General features: G+C 35.6%; 1 protein-coding gene across 1 annotated transcript in view; it reads right to left on the reverse strand.

The window, feature by feature from the left end:
• The window catches only part of LOC108238826 (CD209 antigen-like protein E), a 5,503-nt gene extending 2,591 nt beyond the window's left edge, over positions 1 to 2,912 (reverse strand). Inside the window, exons 1-4 of the mRNA XM_017421137.3 lie at positions 2,880 to 2,912; positions 2,693 to 2,791; positions 2,041 to 2,217; positions 458 to 597 (exon numbers count right to left, since the gene is read on the reverse strand). Coding sequence (XP_017276626.1) covers positions 458 to 597; positions 2,041 to 2,083 — 183 coding nt within the window. The 5' untranslated portion in view covers positions 2,084 to 2,217; positions 2,693 to 2,791; positions 2,880 to 2,912. The remainder of the gene's footprint in view (positions 1 to 457; positions 598 to 2,040; positions 2,218 to 2,692; positions 2,792 to 2,879) is intronic.
• Positions 2,913 to 14,029: the final 11,117 nt, after the last annotated feature.

Below are 14,029 nucleotides of genomic sequence, written 5' to 3' on the forward strand. Positions count from 1 at the left end.
GGGGCAGAACTTCCTGGACAGCACACTGTTAGCAGCTGTGGTGGAACTTCTCCTCTTTGCGAAGGCCTTCATAAAGACAAATATTACTCTCCGGTGTGATTCTTTTTTTAGTGAGTTTTTATAAATAAAAACCCTGACATTCATAAAAACAGAAACACATGATGGCTGACAAAAATAGTTTAAGTTTTGTAAAGAAAATCTCAAAACCCAATTTGTAAACAAAATAAGGTTTTGAACTAGACTAACTTCTTGTAAACAGAAATAAAGTTACAGATGTTGTAGCCTTCTTCTATAGATATATTGCATATAAATTTAAAAAAATATAAAGCATACATTATTAAAACTGTAAGAAGCATTTTGGAAACATATCTGTAGCACAAGTTAGGTTATAGAAAATTATAAAGAGTATGTTGTTGTAAATACATATCAGTTGTGTCACCATAAAAGAGGACAGCACCTGTTCCTCAGTGCCATCGACCACCACCAGATCTGCTTCTTTGTTTCTGCAGTCCTGTCTGCCTTCATCCCAGGAACCACAACCAGAGATGACATAGCAAGAACTCCTGAACATCGTCCATCCTGCAGGACAGAGTTTCTCTAAAAAAAACATGCAAAAAGGTTTATTTTTTGTCTTGTTCACCTGTTTCTTTTTTTCTTTTTTGGTTATTGTAAGAACAAGATTTAATGTTCCCACAAGTTAGACTATAGAAAATTAAGAAGAGTAATGTTCTCTGCGTGTTGTGGGTGAATACGATTGGAAGCTCTGAATGATCATGTTCACACCTGGACATTTAAACGCAGGTCTGTTGATGTTTCTGTAAAAAAACATCACAGTCAGACAATTGAACGATATTATTATTTTGACTTTAACACAACTCAAAGCCTCTTCTCTTGATAAGTTTAATTACCTCACAGGAACAGTATAACACAAATGACGCATACACATCCAATGATTAGTTACTTTACAGAGCTCTGTGTCGGAGAAAAGACTGAAGATTTTAACGTGTAAAAATCCACCACAGTGAAACAGTTCAGTGACAGCTGTCAGCTGTTTTTCACAGCTTCACTGTGAACATAACATCAGCGCTGTGAATATCATGCAACATAACTCTGCTCAGGCTGTTGTTCTGTGATTGACAGCACATTATTTACCAGATCAGGTCCTTTTTAAATCAATGAATTTGATTTAAATATAGCTCACAGTGACCACAGCGGGTCCAAACAGCTGTAAAACAATCAGAATAAACAAACTAACCCTAAAAATAATCTTGCATGCAGCCTCCTGCAGTCCACTCTGATTAAAATTCCAACAAAACTTTTATTTAAAAATGTTCAGATAAATGATTAATTGAACCCTTTGGTCTAACGTATTCCCCATTACTCAGAACAAGTCTGAACGGGGCCATAGAGAGGGAGAATATATGCAGGAAAAGGCTGTGAGTTCAGACCACCAACATGTAAAGAAATACTGGACTCCATACAATAACCTGGACGTTGAATCCAGATTGGGTAGAGCGTCCCCCACAGGACGGTTCCAGTCCAAGTCTGATGTCCTGCCTCCATGTTAACTAACAGGAAAGTGTCCTCATTAAAAAAATAATAAAATACACCTCAGATAAATGTTTTCAGGTGTTGATCTTGTTGACTCACATAGTTATCTTGCTTTTCAGATAGTTTTTTCCCCTTTTTTTAAATAACATGTTTAACTGTAATTAGTTGTTTCATGCTTAAAGGAAAGGTCATGTGGCTCCATGATTATGTGCGAGGGAGCAGGCAGGACTTACAGCCCCACATCACTAGTGCACAGAGTCTGGTTCTTAAAATACATCATGGTGGCTTCCACAAACTGAGTAACGCTTCAATTCCTAAAACTAAGAGAAGGCAGGGTCGTTTGGTCTAGTATTATAAAACACGTTTATGGTCGGGACTCAAACTTGAGCCTGCTGTGAAAAGTTATTCAGACTTCATACATGGAGCACACAACCAGCTGAGCTGTTGGGGATTCAACAAATGTGTTTTAATGATATATGAAAGACTCACTCTTTTTGAGTGAACTCTGAAGCGCGATGAGCTCTTTCTTCATTTCAGTGAGGTTTGCTTTCAGCAGGTCTCTCTCCTCAGTCAGGAAGGACAGTTTGTCATTGCTGGCCTGCAGACGCTCAGTCAGGTTGTCTCTGATGGTGGAGAGATCTGCTGCTGAATCACTTAAATCCCAATCTGAAATAAATTAAAATAAGTTTTTTAAAAAAATAAATAAAATAACACTTTTGGAATTTGCTGAAGTTAGTAATTTATGTTAATAAATGTAGTCAGGGTTATGCTTCAGCAGAATGAACTTACTGTGGTTCTTTTTGGCACAAATAGTTTCAAAAATCGAGAGATATTCAGATTTTCAGAATTATGGTCACAGAATAATGTAGGCTGATAAATAAAAATACTGGTCTAGCATTTTATTCTTTCATTATAACAAAATGCTTTGAAATAGACCAAAACGATAACAGATTATCACTGTTACAAGGTAATGTTGCTCTAGTCTTGATATCTTTAAACTGTTTGCATCTTTGAATCAACAAGCTTTGCTTGTTGCTTTAAAAAGTTTTGTTTGATTCAAAATATAGCGGGAGAGCATTCACTCTGCTCATGTTTTACACTGATAAGAACTTGATGGTTATTTTATGACAACTAAACTCACAACGGACACCAAGGAAGATGAGTCCAGTCAACAGGAAAACATTCAGGAGTCCAAAGAAGATAACGCACACCTGGAGCCTCTTCTTGTTGTTGCTGGATTCTTAAAAAAAAAAGCATGTAAATTCCACAAAATATACTGTATGGAATAAACAAATTAGATTAGCCCATCCCTGTCAGGTAATTCTTACCTCTGTGATTTGTTGTAGGAGTCTGGCAAACAGGTTTCGTTGGCTCAGCGTTAACATAAATGTTCTTGGAAAGATGCTGATTTTTTCAGTAGCTGTCAAATTTGCAGCAACAACTGAACAAAGTGGTCAATGTGAAACTGAGCTATACCATGTGGTCTTTTGACGCACAGGAAATGAGACATTTCAGAGTGGATTCACATAGTTCACATAAAAACCACTAAAGTTTCTGTGTGTTACAAAGTAACAAAGCATGTATGAGGAGAACAGAACAGGACTAAGAATGGACCCTTGGGGGACATCACAAGTAATGGGACCTGTAGATGATGCTGAGCTCCCTAGTCCAAGTTCTGGGGCCTCATATATAGATGGTGCATATGCAAAAAAGTTTGGATGCGTTCATAACAAATTGACAGTGAAAACGTGTGCAGCCTTATGCAACATTCATAACTGGTGTATGCACATTTCTACAGGTTTTGATTTGTTGGAAACACCTAGAGGCTTTGATGAGAAACTGCAAATAATGTAAAAACTATTACTGCACAGACCTGAGGGCTGTACTACGGAACTCCTGCTCTGCAGCTCTGAATGTCAGAGTTATTAGTGTCAGAGGATCTGTTTGAGCAGCTAGATCACCATGGTAACAGAGTTTTGGTTAACTGTCACTAAGAAACACAACCCGATCACTGATTCTGTTCTTAATATTGTCTCAGATAGAAAAATCTGAAACAACATTTATGTTTTATCCTTGTTTTGCTCAGAGTTGGAGCATTTAAAATACATCTTGGACTGTCAAATAATAACAAATAAAATACACTGCTGTTGGCATTTTAATTGGCAACTGTATCCACACAAAGTTTGTATTCAAGGATATCCAATAAGGTTGAGTCAGGTTCTCTGGTCGAGTGCATGGAAGAAACATTAAACCAGCAGAGATGAAATGTATTGAAACAGAATATATGGGCTGATGAGAAAGTAGGAAACAGGTGAACATGGGTGTGGCAGGCTGACATGGAAAAATACTGACTGAAGGAGAAGAAGGCTGATGGCATAAAGAAAAACACAGGGAAGAATGGAGACAGAGGAAGTAAACTAAGCACAAAGAAGCCAAAACAAAAGCAGAAAAAGACTCAAGAACACAAAAACTGTCACAAGAAACATTACCAAAATAGACAATATTTTAAAATCTGATATGACAAAGGAAGTATTCTTATGGTGGTCTCAGAATCTAAAATAGTTTACATGCTTCGGTCAACAAACGTTTTGATACTCTGTCATGTTTAGTTTTCCAAGTTTAACTCAACAGGCTGATGAAAGTCAGAGAGTTTATTTGTGACAGTCAGACTCACAGAGCAGACCAAGGAGGATGAGTCCACCCAGCAGGAAAACATTCAGAAGCCCCAAAGAGATGAAAACATCAAAATAGTGCCTCTTCTTAGAGCTGCTTGATCCTTAATAATGAAAAAAAAAAAAAAAAAATCTATATGCAAAATGCCCAAATAGTGAATAATGATTTTTTTTTTATTACTTTCTTGAAAGTCACAGGTTTATATACAATAAGATTACTTTGTCTTCAAACAATATGGGAAAGACAAGATGAAGATGTCTTGGCATTGGGAACCTTTGATTGGTTAGTTGATGACATTTGAGTTAAAGATTAGAGGCACATCTTTGGATGTCTTTTAAGGCACACCTCAAACACACTGCCTTTATTGTAGAACATAATGGGAAAATCAAGATGTTAGATGTTTTACCTGTGTTCAGTATGTTTCAGTGGATTTTGCTTGATTTCTTTGTCACTTGTCTTCTTTTGATTCCAGCAGTGTTGACACTTACTACCCTCCAGACATTAGTCTAAATCTTTAAAAGTCCAGGGTGCCAAGGTATCCACACAAAGCAAACAACTATGCCAATCCTGTTTTTTTTTCAATAAAGCAAAAGAGATTTCATAAACTTTATCATGTCTTGACGAGCACTTCTTCCCTTTTAAAGACATTAATGCTACTGCAGATTTAAAGCACATCCTGTTTCACATCCTCTCAACAATGTAGAACCCAAAGATCTGCAAATAACTGTTGTAAACACAGAAATGGTGACATTAACTTCTCTGCAAATTTGAAAGTCAACTTATGGTATAAAGACCTAACAATTTGCAGCCTCAGTACCATCAGAATGTACATGGTTTCAGAGAGTCTATGGTTAACATACACTCTTGTGGTAACAAGTCTAATGATACAATGTTTAATAATGTTTGATGCACTCGTGTAATCTTTAAGAACATCTTTAACTGTTTTTAAGTGCTTATGTAGACTTTAAGAAAAGAACAGGCTGTGTTTCTTAGCACAGGGCTGGTTGAAACCAGTTCAGTCTCAGGTGTTGTCTACTGGAATTTTAAACTTTTGAATCAGCCTTAGGAGAAGTCCCAGCATGCAATAAATAGACAGACAAACACTGTCAGTTGGAGTTTGCAGACAATCTGTTAAAGAGTGTGTTTTCTCTCTATTGTGCACAAAGAAATAAACCTTCATTCCAAAAATTCTCAGTCTGAGTCTGGATTATTTTTTTCCAATTTTTTTGCCAACTCAGTAACAGTAGCAGCTATTGGTTGAACTAAAAGTTGCTGAATAACTTCATCACCTAATATGCATAATTGACCAGAGAGGAAGAATGTTGTGGGAGGGTCATAAATTGATTAAAAACAATGTAAACATAAGAACTACAAATGAAGTTTGTCCTTTAAAAAAAAAAAAAATTGTTCAGTTCTAACCATTCTTCTTTATCTGGGCTTGGGACCAAGAGGCCCTAAAGCAACATTCAGAGTTATTTTAATTGTGACGCAGGAGAAAGAGCCTCCCTTTATACCCAACACCCCTGCTGGCAGTTAATTGGACAGGTGTTCTCAATAACAGAGCAGGGTTCATTCATCCTGCTACACACTGTATAGATTTTAATAAAACTCCTAGAAAGTCATCTTTGGATGTATGTTTACAACTGATTAAATTTTGGATTCAACCCAATTCACACAACAACTAATGTTAACCAAAACAAAAATGGCTACAACTTAGTCCGTTTAAAGATAATAAACCCAAATTTGGAACGGGAGTAGCAGAGAGTCATCCTCAACATGTATTCTGAGCATTAATATATCTTGTAAGACCTTTGATTAAAACCTTGGCACATCAAGACAGCAGACAATCGCTTTTCTTTCAAGGAGTGGTAGTTATAATCATGAATGTGATTTTACAAGAGGATAGAACAAGTTTCAATAAGCTGAGTGTTGATTGTACTGTTCTCAGATAAAAATATCAACTGTAAAGTCAAAATACAAATCATGTTGCAGTATTGAAGGCGCCACTGCTTTGAGTTTGGCAAGTTGAGGAGCTCTGCTGCCCTCATGTGGAAAATGAACACAGAGCTACACCACTTAAATACCTCATCTAATCTTAAATAGTTTTTTCTCCCTAAAAATAATTATTTTAGGAAGAAATTTAAAAGGCATTATTTTGCCTTTTATGGCCTTATATGTTTATCTTTTAAAATGTAAAAGTTGTTTTAATATGTAAAATAACATCAGGCTCCTCTTCACTGTCTGACTATCATCTTTCACTCTACACAAACCTTTTTGACTCTTTTGTTTATCTAAAAATGAATAATGAGCTGGTTAATAATGACACTAACTTCATGATTTTTTAAACAAATAAACAAACAAAAGCAACAACAAAAAAAAAAAACAGCTATATATTTATTTTTATATATTCTTCTATATTTAGAAGAAGGAAGTCACGCTTAGTGTCTTCTCCAGACATTTTCGTGTTGTTTCCTTCAGTAGTTCTTGGTGCAGCGCCACCACAGGTGAGGGGGGAACAGGTTGCTCAAAGGGTTTGGCTCGATTGACTCAGTGCAGTGTAAATGCAAACTGCGCCAGCTGAAAATATAACAAATGTTGCAATTTTGGTCCTCAATCGAACAGAGTCTACCAGACTATCAGGTGTTAATACAGCCTTATAAAGGGAAATTGCTTGCTGGTGTGCGATCGCATGGTTTTATAAGTATGACATTTTTTAGCGTTCGCCATTTTTGCCTTTTAGGCGTACGTACTTTTTTGTAGAAATCCTACGCAGTCTTATAAATGAGAGCCCTGATAAGGTGAACTTGAAGTCTTAGTTTAACCAGTACATTGAGGAAACAATCGACTATTACAGAGCAAAAGTGACAAATAAGGACATGTTGTGTTTGTGGTTTAAAAGAACACAAAAGCAGACACACAACAGAGAACGGACTAAAGAAATATGAGAATGGAAAGGAAAAATGTCTACAAAAATGCAATATGTGGTAAAACCTTTTGCTCTGATAAAGCAAAATGATGCTCCTGACAAGCACAATGTTCAGCAATGCTTTGTGGTCTTAGGAACTTAAAATAGTTTGATCATCAAACATTTTGTTATCAAATCATGTTTAGTTTTCCAAGTTTGAGTCATCATTGCTTTCTGCTGAAAGGTCAAAGGTAGGCAATCATGACTTTTTAATGACACAAAATACAGGGTTTAAAATAATGGAAAATAGTGAACATGGCAACAGAGCTAACCTTAATGTAAAAATATTCAGCATAACATGTCTCAGTTGTGAGCAGCATAAATTCAAGAATAACAGTAGATTATGTTCACAAGAAATTTTTCTTTGAGTAACTTTGTTGCAAAAACTATTGGGTTTGAGCAAAATCAATCATGAATGTGAATGTAGTGTATATTTTCTTAAATATTTATGATAGTTGCCTTTTTTATCTACTTATCTATATAATACTTAATATTTTAAGCATTAGACTCTTAATTTCAGGAAAATGTCTGCAAGGAGAATCAGTAAAAAAATAAAAAATGCATCTTAAAACTCTAACCGATAAAAGTCTTGGAGGGTTTTGTCCAAAATGTACTTATTTTCATGGAAATTAGTTACTTCCTCAAACCATATAAAAACACCAAGTGAAATACTGCTTTATACCTTTAGTGACCATTTTAAATCAGAAGTCCAACTCATGATTTGAAATGAATTTCATGAATCCTTCTGAAGGAAGCAACAGTCCTCTATGAGAAATTCATGACTTTGTAATAAATAGAAACTTTCATGGTTTCTGTGCAAAGTATAATAATAACCTCTCAAATGTCTCATTTCCTGTGTGTGGCATAGCTCAGTTTCATATTCCCCACATAGCTCAGTAGTTGCTGCAGATCTGTCCATCAGAGGAACAATCAGCATCTTTCCAAGAGATGGAGGAAATTTATGTCAATGTTAAATATGAAAATCCTGCCTGTCAAGTTCCTGCAAAAAATCCCAGAGGTAAGAGTTGTCTAACAGGAATGTAATTAATATTACTGGATGAAATTTCTTTGGATTGAAGTGTGCAGTTGAAACAAGATGTTTAAATACACTGTATAAAAAGACAGAAACATTTTTTTTCACTGGCTTACATTAAATCAGACTAAACCTTTCCTGTTTTAGGTCAGTTAGGATTCCTAAAGTTATTCCTATTTGCTTAGTGCCCCAAAATTGAGAGATAATTCATAACATTTTTTATTACTTTCGTCAAACTCACAAGTATATATAATTTTCTTAGTATTTGGTAGTCCGAGTTTTTATCAATTTCCACTGTGTCGCCTTTGTGAGATCGACTCAACACCCCACCCTAACCATTAAACCAGCTTCGAATGGCCATCCCAGAGTCGTTCACCTGCCTGCTAAAGACGAGCTGCTGACTGTTTGGGCCAACGGAACTGGCAGAAAGGTTCGACTCAGCTCCCGCTGACGGAAAGTGCCCTGGAAATGACATCTCCTGGTCAACTTCCTCCTGCCGTGGCCTAAAAATGTTCCCGACTGGTACCGAGAGAGAGCAGCCAGACGCATCCTTCTCTTGGTAGGACAAACTCTCTGAACCGTTTGCTGGTTTCTGATGGTGCTCATAGCTGGACTTAGAGTTAGTCCCACTCAGGTGGTCAAATCCAGAATAATAATCATCATTTCTATTACGCAAAGTTAATTTCTCAAACCCCTTCTGCCTCGAAATTTTAACTTCTTCGATTGAATTAGACTTTCTGTTTAACCTCCATGCCATTACAACTCTTCAATCAGTATCTTATTACCATATTCAAATGTGCAATATTTTCATAACCTGCCATAACTTTTGTTATATTTGTTTATTCAATAAAAGTCACATAAATAGTGTAAAAACTTAGTTCAGTGTGTGTGTGTTTTGATATGATTATGATTTTAATCTGAAGCGAAGAACTCATGATTTAGGGTAATTAAGTGTTGAGACTGATAACTAAAAATGATAGATTTATGTAATATTTCCCTCGTTGAGAGGGTGGTCCCCTGTTATGTTATAATTTCTGAAATATTAATAATTCAAATGTTTCCATCTCATAATAAAATATACCCTTTACCCTACAATAGGGTCCAGAGATTATCTCTGTCTCTATTTGGGTATTTAGCAAATAGAAATAATTTGGGGTTTCTAACCTAAAACAGGTCAGGTTAATCTGATTTAATGTCAGACAATGAGAGAAATAATTCTGTGTAAATTTATACAGTGTATGCAAATATTTGAAGTGCTTGGAGCATTTTGAGCACTATTATATTTATTTCTGTTGGTGTTATAGTGTTTGCATGTCTGTATGAATGTTTTGAACCATGGCAAAGCAAGCCTACCATTGGGTATTAATAATGGGACCTTGACCTTGATTTTAACTGTGTTTTCATTGTTAAGGATCAAGCAGCTCTAAGAAGAGGCACTATTTTGGTGTTTTCATCTCTTTGGTGCTCCTGAATGTTTTCCTGCTGGGTGGACTCATCCTCCTTGGTCTGCTCTGTGAGTCTGACTGTCACAAATAAACTCTCTCACTTTCATCAGCCTGTTGAGTTAAACTTAGAAACTAAACATGACTGAGTATCAAAAAGTTTGTTTCGAAGCATATGAACTTTTTTAGATGCTGAGACCACAATAAGAATACTTCCTTTTTCAGATCAGAGTTAAAAAGTAGTGGCAACACAGGTGAACATTGTGTCACAATCTGTGCTTTTGGTGATTTCTTTTGTCAGAGTTTTTGTGTTTTTGAGTTTTTTGTCAGGATTTAGGGTCTTTTTAGCTATCTTCTGTGCTTAAAGTTTATGTTTAGTTCTGTTTGTTTGTTGTTTTTTGTTATCCTTGAGTTTCATGTTACTATATATTGGATTTTCTTTTAATAAATCAGTTATTTTTTTTAGCCTTTTCAGGTCTGCCTGCATTCTGAGTTCCAACCTAAGTACCAAAAGTTACATTTGTTTTTGGTTTTGTTTTGGCTTCTTTGTGCTTACTTTACTTCCTCTTTCTCCATGCTTCCCTGTGTTTGTCACTGTGCCATCAGCCACCTTCTTCTTCTTCTTGTGGAGTTTATTGGCAGCAAAAAACCTAGGGTGTGTATTATTCCCCCAACCAAAATGGAGTGTGATTCATAGTTTGTTTTCTAAACTTTCTGTGTATGAATGTACTATATAGTCAAGTTCTATTAATCAATGTTAGTTTTTTTGTTTTTAAATGTAATTATAGTTTGTATATGTTTGCTCCCTAAGTTCATTTTCAGTGTGTCTGTTATGTTATTATGTTATGTTTGTTTTCTTCTTCATATTTCTTACATTCAAGTTTAACATGTTCTATTGTCTCCCCACAGTATTCACATTTCCCTGTACTATGCTTCTGTATTTTAAAAAGTGTCTAGTTAAGTCTTGTATGACCAAATCTTAGTCGTGTCATTAATCTTTCTTCCTTTCTGCTCCTTCTTCCAGCTCTCATTTCTCCTACTGCCCTTTGGATCCTATAAAACCATCTTCTTTAGCTTTTTCCATCCCACCTTTTCTGCCGTTCTTTCTTCAGTCTCTGATTTTACTTCTTGCTTCTAATTAGCTTGTGTGTTCTGTGAAAATAGTATGATTTTGAGTTGCCTTCTTTGCAGTCTTATCTGCTGTCTCATTTCCTCTTTTTTCAATACCCATACAAATACTATAGTTTCACCTATCCTTTGTATTCTGAATAACATATAAATTATGTAAAATAAAATGTTGGAATGACTATTTTAATCTAAGTAATACAGAACCTGAATCTGAGCAAATTATTGTCTTTAATGGGTATATCTTCCACCCACTGTATTGCTTATAAGATCAATAACAATCAGCCACCTTCTTCTTCAGTCAGTATTTTTCCATGTCAGCTTGCCGAACTCATCTACACTTGTTCTCTTTTTGTAATCAATCACCTGTTTCCAACTTCCTCATCAGCTACTATACTCTTTTTTTCTTGCATTTCTTCTCTGCTGGTTCATTGTTGCTTCCATGCACTCTGTTGCTCCTTGTGGTACTCCTCATGTTCATTCCTCGTGCTTTTTGTCTTTTTGCTGATATCACAACTAGTTTGTTTTCTTTAGTTAATAAATCCTTTAAGTTGTATTTGATTCCTTGTCTGGTCGGCATTCTGGATAAAACTCTCCTGCAAACTTGACACATTGTGATTGTCGGGATCATCATTTTGCTTTAACAGAGGCAATTTTCTATCACATTGTCTACATTTTGCATTTCTCTGTTAACATTTTTTGTAATTTTTCTCATTTTACAGCTTTAGGAAATGAAACAGATTACCATTTTCCTTTAGCTTTGAACAAAAAGTGTTCTGCTTTTCAAAAACAGGTCTTCATGTATTTCAGATCGAGATTTAAATAATTCAGCAGCAGATCTCTCCAAAATCGGAGCCAATCTGACTGAGCGTCTTCAGGTCAGCGAAGACAAACTGTCCTCCATGACTGAAGAGAGAGACCTGCTGAATTCAACCCTTGCTGAAATGACTGAAGAGAGAGACCTGCTGAATTCAACCCTTGCTGAAAAGACGAAAGAGCTCATCAGGCTTCAGAGTTTGTCCAAACAAAGTAAGTTATCAGCTGATTGGTTGGGTAGTCCTCATGTGAAGTTTGAAAATCCTTGTACTACAGACCCAAGTTTAACCTGACTTGTAGTCCTTCTTTACATTTCATCCTCCCCCCTCTCATCATTTCATGTTTCTTCAACTATTGAATCTAAATTTAGAAAAAAAAAATCTGACAAATAACTTTTTAAGATCAGAGACCTTTCTTTTAGAGAAAAGATGTCCTTCAGGATGGAAGATGTTGAGTTGTTCCTGTTACTTCCTCTTCACAAAGTCTGCTTCCTGGAATAAAGGCAGACAGGACTGCAGAGAAAGAGGAGCAGATCTGGTGGTGGTCGATGACGCTGATGAACAGGTGCTTTCTTCTTTTAGGTGACATCATTGAGCAAAGTTTGGAAGTAAAATTCACACTTTTCTTGCTGCTCATTTAAACATCTAAATATGAAACTTCCCAACAAATATGACTTTGTCTCTCTGTAAACAAGGAGTCAGTCTGGTTAAAGATGTTTTCTTTAAATGTAAAGAAGCTATCGACCCCCACACCTCCCAACAACACACACAGTTTATTAGCTAAAACTGGTTAACGGCACAAAATGTGTGACAGTTCAACACTCAATTCAGTGTTTTTCTTCATGTTGGCATTTGATAGAAATTTCTCACCACATTCATCAAAAATCCAACTTGGATCGGTTTGACTGACAAAGAAACTGAGGGATCCTGGAAGTGGGTAGATGGGACTTCTCTGAATGCAGCGTAAGTGATATTTTATTTGTTTCAATTGTAATAACACAATCTGAGATTTGTTTTCTTCAGTTTACACTTTTGCTTCATTGTGAAAGGCTATTTCTGTTTGTTTGTTTGAAAAAAAAATTGTGAAGTTGGTGTTACTATTAACCAGCTCATTATTCATTTTTAAATAAACCAAAATGCCAAAATTGTTTGAGTAGAGTTAAAGATGAGCAGTGACAGTCAGACAATGAAGAGGAGCCTGATGTTTATTATAGAAGACAATGTTATTTATTATTAGCCATAAAAAAGCAAAATAATTATTATTTTTAGGGAGAAAAAACTATTTAATAACACATGACGCATTTAAGTGGTGTAGCTCTAAGAGCAAGAGGAAAGATTTGTGTTCATTTTCCACATGGGGGCAGCAGAGCCCCTCAATTTGCCAAACTCAAAGCAGGGGCGCCTTCAGAAAGTTTTCAGAGGGGAGGTTATATGGGGTCACTGTTAATCTTGGTGTGACACCTTGTAAACAAAAGCCATAATAAAAGTTGTAATATGCTGTTGTCCTTTTTTCGGTTATGTAAATAAATAAATAAAAACACTGCAACATGAGGGTCACAAAAAATATAGGTCTAACTAAATTTGTTTTGTTTTTTTACTTGTCAGTTGAAATGGCAGAATTTATTATATGGTAACACCTCTTGTTTATAAGTCATGACTATGTTATGACTTCTATTAAAATGTCCCATGGGGTCTCACAGAATGAACTTGTTTACAGGAGTGATGTTGAATTTTCTTCTTGTGGGAACCAGACTGACTTGCTTTTCCCTAACTCCTCCTTTAAGTCCAGTATCACAGTATCTTTAATATAAGCTCCTGTGTTGATTTTAGGGGCCAAAGCTTTGATTCAGAGCTTTCTGTTTAGAGCAGGGACTCTGATGTTCATTATTAATTGTCTTTAATGTTCTGTGAATGTCGTGCACCATACATAAATAAATCTGATTAAGGGATTTCATCTTAGTGCCTGGAAAGTGATTTTCTTCCACCTATATTTTTATCTAAGAACAATACAATCACTACTCATCTTATTGAAACTTGTTCTATCCTCTTGTAAAATCACATTCATGATTATAACTAGCATTATTTGAAAGAAAGAAGATCACCTGTTGTATTAATGTCACAAGGTTTTAATCAAAGGTCTTGCAAGATATATTAATGCTCAAAGTACATGATGAGGATGACTCTCAGCTACTACCTTAACAAATTTTGGTTTATAATCTGTAAACTGACTAAGTTGTAGCCATTTTTGTGTTGGTTAACATTAGCTGTGGTGGGAATTGGGTTGACTCCAAAAGTTAATCAGTTGTAGACCTACTTCCAATGATTACTTTTGGGAGTTTTATTAAAATCTATACAGTGGTTCAAAATATATTTTGTCAACAGATTATGTATATAAGACTGTCTTGGTAAATATTTCTCCTAATTC

Source organism: Kryptolebias marmoratus, linkage group LG6, assembly GCF_001649575.2.
Source record: "Kryptolebias marmoratus isolate JLee-2015 linkage group LG6, ASM164957v2, whole genome shotgun sequence".
Taxonomy (NCBI): domain Eukaryota; kingdom Metazoa; phylum Chordata; class Actinopteri; order Cyprinodontiformes; family Rivulidae; genus Kryptolebias; species Kryptolebias marmoratus.